The sequence below is a fragment of the Sciurus carolinensis genome, chromosome 10 (assembly GCF_902686445.1).
Source record: "Sciurus carolinensis chromosome 10, mSciCar1.2, whole genome shotgun sequence".
NCBI lineage: Eukaryota > Metazoa > Chordata > Mammalia > Rodentia > Sciuridae > Sciurus > Sciurus carolinensis.
In genome coordinates this window covers 109350079-109362329 of record NC_062222.1, presented here as the reverse complement: position 1 = coordinate 109362329, position 12251 = coordinate 109350079, and the positions used below count along the sequence as shown (strand labels likewise).

Sequence of the window (12251 nt, the reverse complement as noted above, 5' to 3'; positions counted from 1 at the left end):
TAGCTCAATGGCAGAGCCTATGCTTAGCATGTACAAGGCTCTGGGTTCAATTCCCAGGACCAAAAACTAATAATCATTATCATTAAATTTTACTGTCACAGGCCTTTTTAAAAAGCATCTGCTCAGTAGATAATTTTCTTGCATTTTCTCATTCCAGGAAGTGTACATGCTGTCCATTGAAAGTCTGGCAGAAGTAACTGCGCGCTGTATTGAGCAGCTTCACAAAGTTGCAGAATTAATTCTTCATGGACAAGAAGAGGAGAAACCAGCCCAGGACCAAGCAAAAGTGTTGATAAAGTAAATGACCATTTTAATTCTTATTTTTTCAATTTTCCATACATATATGTGCCACTCAGGTACACACACACATATACATACACCCTAAACAACGAAAGGTTTGGGTTTCATCTCAACTAATGCCATTGTTCTATGGTCATCTTAAGAGATGAAGATGCCCTTAAGAAATGTGTTAGCAAGAAGATGAACAGTCTAGGAATTATTGATGAAGAGTTTTAAGGGAAGACATGCCAAATCATTCAGAGTTGTGAAAGTTTTATTTTAATGGATCAAAGTCTTAGAAGTACAAAACTTTGGGGAAATTATATTTTCAACATACCACACAAAATAGAGGAAGGACACTCTAATGTCACTTCTCAGCTAGTTTCACAAAAATAGACAGACACAACTTCACCATTCCCAGGGACTCAGACCAGCTCTGCATGTTCTGAGCTCTGGTAATGATGGGCACTAATGTAACAAGCCAGTTCACTGTGGAGTGTGTGTGTGTGTAGTCCTAATTTCTGTTCCTCAATAAATAATAACTATTATTAGTTTATCTGGTAAAATTAAAAATATGTATATCTGTAAATATAGCTACATATACATGTTATCTATAAAGAGAGAGAGATAGATACATACATATAACATACACATGAACTTGGGTGTGGAGTATTCATGAAAATAGTTGATATGGAGATGAAAAATAAATCACTGTTATGCACTTGACTATTTATTATGATACAGAAAATTGGCACATGTCCAAATACCTTCTGACCATCTCATTATTATTAAGACATGGGAATAGAAATAGGAGCCTCCTGAAAATATATGGGGACACACATACATACCTGTCCCAGTACTCTCATTCCCTTTGCCAGCTAACTAATCTTTGCTTACAGCTTGCTACATTTGACAATGTAAGTTAGGAAGTAAGTTTTAGTTGGAGAACCTTTCAAAAAGTCACTATTAGTGTCATTGTCCTGATACCATTTTTTCTCACTTGTAAAGATTTGTCATGTAGTCTAGACTTTCATATCTAAGCATACATTAATCAAGGATGTGATAAGAACCACATTTTCCCCTGTAATATTCCTAGAAAGATCATACTTACTACAGCATACAGAAGGAAGGGGAAAGGATAAAACAGGAAAAGCTTAAACTATCAATGACAATAACTAGGTACTATCTTATTTTTGTAGTACTGATTTGAAAGAGCAGGACTGAAGTTCACAAGCCGCTGCGTGTTGATAGCAGGACCTTGCTTTTAGCTCCTTTCTGATGCCCAGCCATGATTATCCCAACCCTACTAAGCCCCTGATTTTTCTATATGATGAGTACTTCTTATACCCGCCTGCCCCAAAACATAGAATACTTGGGGCTATCTGCTGGCCTTACTCTTGATACTCTTTGCAGATAAGTTTTGAATGGATGGACAGCTGGGTAGATGGATGGATGGGTGGATGGTTGGATGGATGGATGGATGGATAGATGGATGGATGGATATAGCTCATCAAACCTGAATGCATAGGTTAGATAGGGCTCCTCTTTGTCAGAAACATCTCTCTACTGACTTCACTAGGTCTTGTAACATGAGATTCTTAACTTGGGGTTATGTTTTTTCCAGTAGCATTTTAATCACTAGTCATAAAAGTCATACACACTAATTGTTAGAATAAAATTAGATGGAACTCATATTGTTAGGTAATTAGGTTGTTTCCAGTTTTGTCATCATCCATAACATCAGGATAAACATTGTCTGGGTTAAATATTTCTGTCTATCTTGCTCCATTTTCTTGGGGTAAAGTCCTAGAAGTGGAATGGCAAAAGGAATTTGGATATAAGTCTTAAAAACATATTCCCTAGGATCTTTATTTGGAGGCATCTGGTAAAAACACAATCAAAATATAAAGAAACCCCTGAGTTTGAATCTCCCCTCTCTACTTCTTACTACCACATGCCCTAGACAGGTCACTTACCCTTCATAACTGTCAGTTTCTTCATCTGTAGAAAATGGGAATAATAGTATAACCCACAAGGGCACTATGAGGGTTAAATATGATTAAGAATATAAAAACTTAACATTGTGCCTCAGTGAATATTCATTATTACTTTAAAGTGACCAAAAAGCTGGAGAAAAGTCACCTGGCAAGAGTTTATACCCCTATAGATGTGGAGCTCACACTTGGTATTTTCCTGCATACAGTTTTGATTCTAAAAAGAGGTCAAATGAATTAGATAATTATTCTTTAATTAAGCATGGAGGGAAAACCGGAATTTGATTAAACTGTGATTGTAAATCATGGAATATCGTCGAGGAAAACTCAGTTGCCCTTTTTTTTTCATTACTTTTTTTAAATTTGAAATCATGCATACTGTGTGATTTCCTGCATGATTTATTACATTAGAAATCAATCACCTTAAGATATATAGAACCCACCCCCACATGTCAACTATTTCAAAATCAAATGGCACACTTATAAATACCTCAGAGGTCAAGGAAGAAAGCACAAGAAAAGAAACAAGAAGAGCTTTGAACTAAGTAATCATGAAAGAGTACTCAGGTGAACATTTATAATTTAAAGTACGTATATCAGAAAGAAGCTAGATTAATAATAAAATTTTTTCAAATTATGTAGTAGGAAGGAAGAATAAGAGTAGGAGTAGAAATGTCTGAAATAGAGAAGAAATAATACAGCTAAAATCTGATAAAAATCAAGCAAGTCTAATCAAGAAAAAAACAAAAACACAGAAATTAATATCAATGGAAAGGGAACTACAGGTGCTAAAAATATATTAAGGTAATATTACTATTGTATGCCAACATATGTGATAACTTACATAACATGGTCTTTATTAGAGAGGTATCTGTGTACTGCTGTGAAGAATGTATTCAGTCATCGATGGGTGAAATAGTCTATACATTTCTGTTAAGTCTAAATTATCAATTGTATTTTTTACTTCCATAGCTTCTTTATTTAGTTTTTGTTTGGAAGATCTCTCCAGTGATGGCAGAGGCATGTTAAAGTTACCCAGTATTATTGTTCAACTGCCTATTTCTATTGAGCAACTTCAAACTTGTGTGCTGTCCTTTTAGATGTAACAGTCATTCATATCAATAATTGTCATGACAAACTATTTTACTTTATGGAAAACCCCAAACCTCTTTTTTCTTATTTCAGGTTAACTACAGCAATGTGCAATGAAGTGGCTTCCTTATCAAAGAAGTTTACGAATTTTTTAACCACTGTTGGGGTGAGATCATTGTATTGATTGTTTTTTCAAAAACTTTACCTTTTTAAGGGAAGTGGGTCTGCAAAAGAGTGGGATATGCAGTGCCTTTCTGTTGTTGTTTTTCTTTCTAGATGTGCATGACAGTAGAGTATATTTTGACACATTACACATACATAGAATAAGTATAACTTGTTCCATGTAGGATCCCATCTTGTGGTTGTGCATGGGGTGGAGTTTCACTGGTTGTGTATTCATACATGAACATGAGAAAGTTACTTATGATTCATTCTACTGTCTTTCCTATTCCCATCCTCCCTCTATTCCCTTCATTCCCCTTTGTCTAATCCATTGAACTTCTATTCTTTCCCTCCCTTGTGTGTTTGTATCCACATATCAGAGAGAACCTTCAGCCTTTGGTTTTTTGGGACTGGCTTGTTTCACTCAGCATGATATTCTCCAGTACCATCCACTAATCACCAAATGTCATAATTCCATTGTTCTTTGTGGCTGAGTGACATTCCATTGTGTGCAGTACCTCTTTGGAGAGCTCCACGAACAGAAGCCATGCCATGATGTTTGCTAAAATCAGGCTAAGAGCACCTTCTCTAACATCAGGCATTGCAGCGCCCTCCTCCTGCTAGGTTCTAGTCCCATGTCAGCTGTCTCAGGTATCTGAGATGTTGGGTGAGTTTTCAGAACTCTGTGGACTTCATTTTCTTAATTTGTTAATAAATACATAGTGGCAGTGGCAGGGGGTATAGCTCAGTGTTAGAGCACTTACCCAGCATGCACAAGGTACTGGGTTCAATCCCCAGCATGGTGAAATAAATAGTGTCGAACAAAACTTCCATTACTTAATATCTGTGATATATATATAACTCAGGAATCTCTATTAAAATAATTAATCTTGGGTTTTCTCATTCACTGTGCCCTGTCTATTTTATAAGCTACATACAGTCTATTTTATAAGTATTGCCACATTTGGCTTTAACCACAAAAACTTCAACAGCAGAGTTTAATTCCTGTTTTAGTTATGGTATTTTTTGGTTGCAAGTATATTAATTTTCCAGGACTACTGTAACAAAGTGCCACAAACTGGGTAGCATAAACAACTGAAATTTACTCTCACAGATCTGGAGGCTGGAAGTCTAAAACCTGCGTGTCAGCACTGCCATCCTCCCTCTGAAGACTGTAGAAGTCTATCTTTCTCAGCTTCTTCCAGCTTCTAGTAGCCCAAAGCTTTCCTTGGTTTGAGACTAAAAGACTCCAGTATTTCTTTCTTCATGTGACCATTTTCTCCCTGTGTGTCTTCACATTGTCTTGCTCCGTGCATGTCTGTGTCCAAATTTTCCTCTTCTTGTAAGGACACCATTTATATTGGATTAGGGTATGATTGATGCGACCTCAACAACCCTTTCATAGTCTGAGGTCCTGTTGGGTTAGAACATCAATTTATATTTCTCTTTTGGGAGGGCACATTTCAACCCATAACACAAAACAAATTCTGAGTGTTTTAGATAAAAAGGGGCTTTATGAAAGGCAGTGGAAGACCATGAGCAGCTGGGGGACCCAGCACCAGAGCTCAAACACACGCTCTGAAAGTGCTGCTATTAATGTGCCTCAAAAGCAGCAGTTCCCAGTTCCTATGTCTCTCCATTCAGATGCCTCTTTCCTGGAGGAAAAGGTTTCCAAAACTGATCAGCATGGGTCAAAGGTCCACCTTGCTATCACTCAGCAGCAGTGACTGGGGATAGGGTTAAATCATGAAGACCTACCTGGCTGCTGGAGTGTACCTCCTTCCCTTCAAGGGAAGAACTCAAGAGCAGTTCTTGGAAGAAGCTGAAAATAATTGTGGACACCATACTTCTATAGCTGACTCAGTTCGTAAGGGGCGAGCTACACGCTGCTTGTTCATTCTGCTGTCAAGGAACCTGGTTTGCCTCTCCTCTTTTGCAAAATAGCAACTTTTATATTTGTCTAATTTTAGACCGTCAGCAATAGCGCTTCACTGTATACAAGAAGTGATGGGGGAGATGGAAATTCATGGATAAAATGCATTAGTGTCCTCAGTGTCATCTAATTTACTTGATCCCCATGGACTTCGATGGAAATGTTACATTTACAGAGAATGTGAGGGCTTAATCAGAATGGGATTGACTTGGCAATTCAGGTTCCCAGGATGCCACTGTTCCCAACCTTACTCCTTCACACAGTTGACTAGATGAGAAAACCAAGACCCAGAGGGGTAACCCAGAGGTCACCCAGGCCTCTCCATTTAGCTCTCAATTCCCAATCAGCTGCCCATCAGATACACCAGACAGGGAGCCAATTGTTTGGTATTCTGTGATTATCTAGGGACGAGGGTGTATATGAGTGTATGTGTGTGTGTGTGCATGTGTGTGTGCATGTGTGTGTTATATATTCTATCTGATTTATATTAATTTATATACATTAGTAATTTTCATGTTATTGTTTTTCTTCCTTTTCATATATTATATTCCAGCATAGTGTTTCTCAAACCTTAATGGGCACACGAATCACCTGGAGACCTTGTTAAAATGCACATTCTTATTCAATGCACCTGGGATGAACACTGAGTGACTTCATTGCTAATAAGCTCTCAGATGATTAGAATGTTCCTGACCCATGGTCCACATTTCATGTAGCTCTAGCAGATGTGTGTGTACTTGAACTTGTATAAGTATGCATATGTACATATGTGTACCAGTGTTTGCATGCACAAAACCAAGACCTCACACATTATCATTTTGGAGAAAGAAAAACCTGAATCTGAAATATAGTTTACTGAAATGCCATCTCACCACAATAATGCCCCTAATCTTGTGCTTTGATGAATCATTTGCATCAAGTCATTGTTTCTGTTCTCTAAAACAGCCATTATTCATAACTTGAAGTTAATGAGTGTATATTGCTCTCCAGACTCCATTTAAATTGCTTGCACATCTCATTGATTCTGAAAACCAATGTCATTTTATTGCCCTCATTTTGATTATATTTTAGAGGTTTATTGATAATCAAATAAACATGAAAGCAAATATCATAATAGATCCTCTGGTTACTTACTAAAATGACTAGGTTTTTAAAGAGTTTTTTCCTAAGACTCCATTATGGTCTTCTCTGTAAGGCATTACTTTACCCTCAGTAATGTCAATGAAAGTGGTCTGCTCTGGGAAGAGGTATTTAATTTATATGCTTTTGTTTGGCATAAACTCTTGCAGTTACAGTAAGGGAAACCAACATATTAAGATTGTTTTCTCTCTCTCCAGTCCCTTTAATAATTTATCATCTAAAAGCAGGTTGAACATTTTAGATAGTGGAGACTATTGATTGACAGAATAATTGCATAACTAAGGTAAGGATGTTTAGCATCCACTCTTACTTTTTGAGTACCTGCTTTTAACTAGGCTTTGCAACACATGCTTATTCAAATTCAGATATGCAGACCTGTTCACAAATTATATTTAAGGATGCCATAATTTTGCTGCTCTTCTGGAAGATGCACTATAACTAAGTACTCATGTTTGCATCTAAAAGAAGAAAAATGGAGAAAAAGAGACTAAAATAAGGGTGGGACTAGGAAATAAAGGACTTTGTCCTCCTGTAATATTTGAGGGTGCCCAGAAAAAAAAATAGGAAAAAAAGTAAGCTACATAGATATCTTTTTTAAAAACATTTTATTAACATGGTTGTGATTTCATATCTGTGAATATATTTCTAAATCTAGATCAAAAAGAATTTTTTTCACTTTTTTTTTCTAGATTCATACCATTTGTGTAATCATACATGTACATAGGGTAATGATGTCTGCCTCATTCCACCATTTTTCATACCCCCCCATTTCCCTCTAGCTACATAGATATCTGAATGCAATATTTTTATAATAAAAAGTACAAAAAAGCCATGATGAACAAATTATCAAAATTTTAAATATAGTGCCTAACCATGTTCTTGTTCAATTCACCTCACCCTACTCCCAGAACTGCTATAAATAGTTAAAAAGGTCTGAGTTTACATTTCTAGCTATGTGACTTACACTAGTTATTCAATCTTCCTGATTTCTCAGTTTGTAATTGGAATTATTAGAGTAACTACCTACCTCCTAGGAGTTAAGTGAGAAATTAAATATCATAATTAAATGAGATGGTATAGGGGAGGCACCAAATACGAAGCCTAGTCTACAGCAAGCATTCCACACCTCCCCTTCCTAAGAGATGCTTCATCAGAGCCAGTGTCTTACATTTTACATGGCAAATCTTGCAATCAGAGCTCTAATCTATCAATTTCATACTTTTGATCTCACAGAGCAAGAAGAAGGCTGAGGTTCTTAACCCCATGATCAATAGCGTGTTGTTAGAGGTAAGTAGCCACAGGAGAGAAGGTGCTTCTGATCAAAGCCAAGGTTGAAGCTACATTTTTTCCTTCTTTGTCTTTCTTCCAGGCACCAATTTTTATTGCAATTCAAAATCTTATCAACTGTCTTTTTTGAGTACATTTGTGTAGCTCAACCAGCTGTAAATCCTCTGGTGAAGCAACAATACCTAATTTCAAGAATTCCTGATTATAAAAAGAAATGCTAAGCTTGCATGTTATTTCTATCACTGTTTCCTCTGGCAGAGGCGGATTTCTGCTGTCAAGTTTGACACTAGATTTAACACTATGATTATTGACTGCAATGAGGGATCCTTACTCAGTGGTGATTTTTGTAAAAATAGGTCCTTCCCTCCATTCATACTAACCTTTGCTTTAGCTGGGCCTAAGCTCCAGGCTGGCATAAAAGGAGAAGTAGATTTTTTCCCCTCTGTGCCTTCAGTGACCAGGCCACCATCCCCTGTGACTGTTCACTCACAGCCTACTGCTCACCAGGGGCTGTACTGATACAGAGGTGCCCCAACACTGCTGTGGCTTTGCTAAAAACAGTGACATATGAAGAAAAGAGGCTCAGGAAGCCTTCTCCTTCTTGGAGTGTGAGCTCTGTGCTCTACCTATGGATGGTGGAGAAAATTTTTCCATCAGGGGCCAGACTGTAAGAAACTAGCACATCTCTGGCCACAGGGCACCCACCTGAAGCTACAAGTTGTTCACAGCCAAGGCTGAACACCAGCAAGGCACATTCAGTAGTGTTTTCCTGTCTGAAGTTGGTGTCAATAGCAAAATTTGGATATTATAAAACTTCAGAAGGGCTACTTAAATATATATAGTAGCATTTTGAAGATTTGTATCTTACTTGTAAGGAAAACTGCCAAGGCACAAAAATAACAAAGGCGGAGGGTGCTGAGTGCTACTGTTTAGGACACGGCCACACAGTGGAATAAAGTCAACCCGAAGGGACAGGAGCTATAAGGACAGGTCCAGCGGGCAGACACAACTAAGAACCAGCATTGGCAACGAGAGGCAGAATATGGGAGAAGAAAATCTCTCCCTGGTCGCCCACAGAGTATTAGATTAATTTACTTCATCATTCATCACAAATGTGAGATCAGATGTTTACTTATCCCCCCAGTATGGAAGTTTCATATGCTTTAGTTACACTAAACTTTATTTATTTACTATTTATTTATTTGTTCAGTAGGGCTGGGATCAAACCCAGGGCCTCACACATACTATGCAAACACTAGCACTGAGCTGTACCTCATCCCTACCCTAAGCTGTAAATGGCCTCTCTGTTATTTCTGTTTAGTAGCATGCCACAGAGCATAAATGGTAGTAGCAGATATCCAAACCAAGCAGAATGCATCAACATGCATGGGCAGATGACATTGTTCGAGGATTTGCCACGAATAATTCCGCAGTAATATTTTCCAGTCCACTTTATGCAGACCATTTGGTTTATCCAGCTATAGGTCAGAACATGACCTCTTCACACTGGGCCTCATGAAGTTTCAGAGCAGTAGGTTGACCTGGGAAAGTGGTAGACAAGACTGGACATATCAGGTTACTGATAGGCCCACACTTATGTGCTTTAAAAGCAATTGATCTCATTTTGAGTGAATTCTTCTAGTTAGTGTAGATAACAAAGAGCTAGAGATACTCCATCTAAAAGAATGTGTTTCCATTTGCCGTAAGCACCAACATTATAGACATCTCATAATGTTCTCCTCAAATGGAAAGGAATGTCATCAAACTGGGAGGACTGTCAAGGTCAAGACTGAGCGCGAGCGTAACCCTCCAGCTGTGTTCTGTCCCTCTCAGGGCTGCAACAGCACGACCTACATTCAGGACGCCTTCCAGCTGCTGCTGCCTGTCCTACAGGTGTCGCACATCCAGGCCAGTTGCCAGACTCCCGCCAGTTAAAGGAAAGACCAGGTCACAAGGCTTCGTCGAATGCCACGTCAGGGATGTTTTCAACACAACCCACCCTAGACACCCATTTGAGGACACTACAAAGCAATTTTGCACAGACAGTACTGAGAATGCAAGTTTAAAGAGAGTTGTCATTTCTTTTAATGTATAGGGTCGTTTTTACAAATAATTATGTTTTATGTTAATTTAAAGTTACACAGCTCATATTGAAATTTTCCTTTATGAAATTCATTCACAAGTATTCATTCATGACCATTTTCCTAGTCAAGCATGCTATATTTAGAAATTCAGAAGCAGACCACAGCTTTCTTTTAATGTTTCAAATTTCTACCTTTAAATGTCACATTCTTATAAATATTTCTTTAAATCAATTTTAATACTGAACTTTGTCTTATTCCATAAATGTCATGGGCAAAAATAATACTACTTACAGATTTTACCCAGTATGAAGAAAAAGATACATAAGTATCTCTTTATAGTCATTCCCTCTTACAACAAGCATTTGTCATGCACATACTGTGTGCTCAGAATAAAAGAACATGAACTCACCCCCCTAGAGACAAACATTCAGAAAGAGGGTTTATAATAATTCTTAAAATACTTAAAAACACTAAAAATTTGTCTAATCCTTAAAACATTTGAAGAACAAGGTAAATTTATACTGTTTTCAATGTTCTGCCAGTTTGTAATATTTTCCTACCTTCCTTAAACTTATTTTTATCCACGACTTTATATATGGGGTGAAAATATGTATGAAAAAGAGTATTAAAGAATTGTTTGTTTGTTTGTTTGTTTTTGTGTGTGTGTTCATGAGAGAGAGAGAGAGAGAGAAGAGAGATACTGGGCATTGAACCCAGGGGTACTTTACCACTGAGCCTCTGCCCTAGCCCTTTTTATTTTTAATTCAAGACCAAATTAAAGTTGCCAGACTAGCCTCAAACTTGTGGTCCTCCTGCTTCAACCTCCCAAGCAGCTGGGATTACAGGTGAGCACCACCACACCTGGCAAGAGCACTTTAAAATTGACTTCATTTGATCATAAGCCCCTGATGGCATAATTGCAAAGCTTGCAAGTATTCAAATAGAAAACTTAAAGAGGTTTTAACACAGTAGAATCCCAGGACTGCATTTTAAAAATCTACTATACTGATCACACTCACTAGTGGCAAAGGACAGAGAAAGCCCATGCGTGGGCTGATTGCTCTCTTGGTCCCTGGGAGGCTTCACTGAAGACCTTGCAGCTAGAAGGAGCATCAACAATGGGCACTTCTGACCTCACATGCAGTGCATGTGTGAGCTCCTATTTCAGAACTCCCTTGACACCACTACTAGCAGCCCAAGAGAAGGTCCTGCCCAGGGGCTCTCTCCAAGGCAAATGAAGCTTGTGGCTTTGCAAGGGTAAAAATTCCTTATTCACATTACTCTTATTCCCCAGATGGTCAACTGCCTTTGTTCCCAACAGATCAAATAGAGATATTTTAACGTCATCCTACTTTTCATTAGCATTTCATTTGTCTGACTCCTGTGTTTCATTGGTATATCTCCTGAAACAGCCAAATAGAAAACATGAGAAGAGTTTACTTGCAATCTGGAAAAATAAAATTCTCTGAGAAATCAACTAAAGAATTTTTTTCTCCTTTTCTGATTGCCTGAAATGTTTCTGTGATTAAGTCTAGAGGTGATTAACCAATGAAAATGTTACATTCACTTCTTCATAAATTTCAGAATTTTCACATATACAACAGGAAATAATTTTGATTTACAAATTTTCACAACAGGTTCTTTATAGCATCAGATGGATTTAGACATTAACTGGAAATATAAAAGAGAAACAAATATTCCAAAAGGAACTGGAGTCCCAGACTTAGACTTTAAGGCTAATTACACCCACTTAGTGCACAATAAAATAATTTTAAAATGGAGTAGAAATCTTTAAATGAAAAGCAAGATAATTATTAATATTATTATTGACATTGCATTTATGATTTAATGTTATGTGAGAGTTGCCAAGTCAACACAGGTGTTGAGGTTCATGGTCTATGAATTACATTAAGAGAAAATAATCACAACATATATTTGCCTTCCAGGATTCCCTCTTTCAATGCTAGTTTTCACCACCACTTTTAAATAATTGCTTTTTGCTTTGCTTTAAAAGTTGGCAAAGCACAAGATCCAGATCTGGGCAAATGTCAGTCAGTTCCTGAATGAATGATTTAGCAGGCTTACCTTGGAAGTTTTGTATTCCTTCAATAATCCTTCACATAAATTGAGTTCATTGCACTCTATGCAATTACCCTCCACAAGCATGCCAGATTTTTTTTCTTACATCAAGTGCAAAATAAGTTCTAGTCTAAATAATGAATGTAGTCCTGTGCGTGTGCCTTATTAAATAAAAAACATCCAAAGCATATTTCAAATTCG

The 12251-nt window shown here is 37.5% G+C and overlaps 1 protein-coding gene across 1 annotated transcript in view; it reads left to right on the top strand.

The window, feature by feature from the left end:
• Fam114a1 (family with sequence similarity 114 member A1) overlaps positions 1–10617 on the top strand; it is a 65812-nt gene extending 55195 nt beyond the window's left edge. The window contains exons 11-14 of the mRNA XM_047567510.1: positions 158–297; positions 3459–3531; positions 7834–7887; positions 9721–10617. Coding sequence (XP_047423466.1) covers positions 158–297; positions 3459–3531; positions 7834–7887; positions 9721–9822 — 369 coding nt within the window. The 3' untranslated portion in view covers positions 9823–10617. The remainder of the gene's footprint in view (positions 1–157; positions 298–3458; positions 3532–7833; positions 7888–9720) is intronic.
• Positions 10618–12251: the final 1634 nt, after the last annotated feature.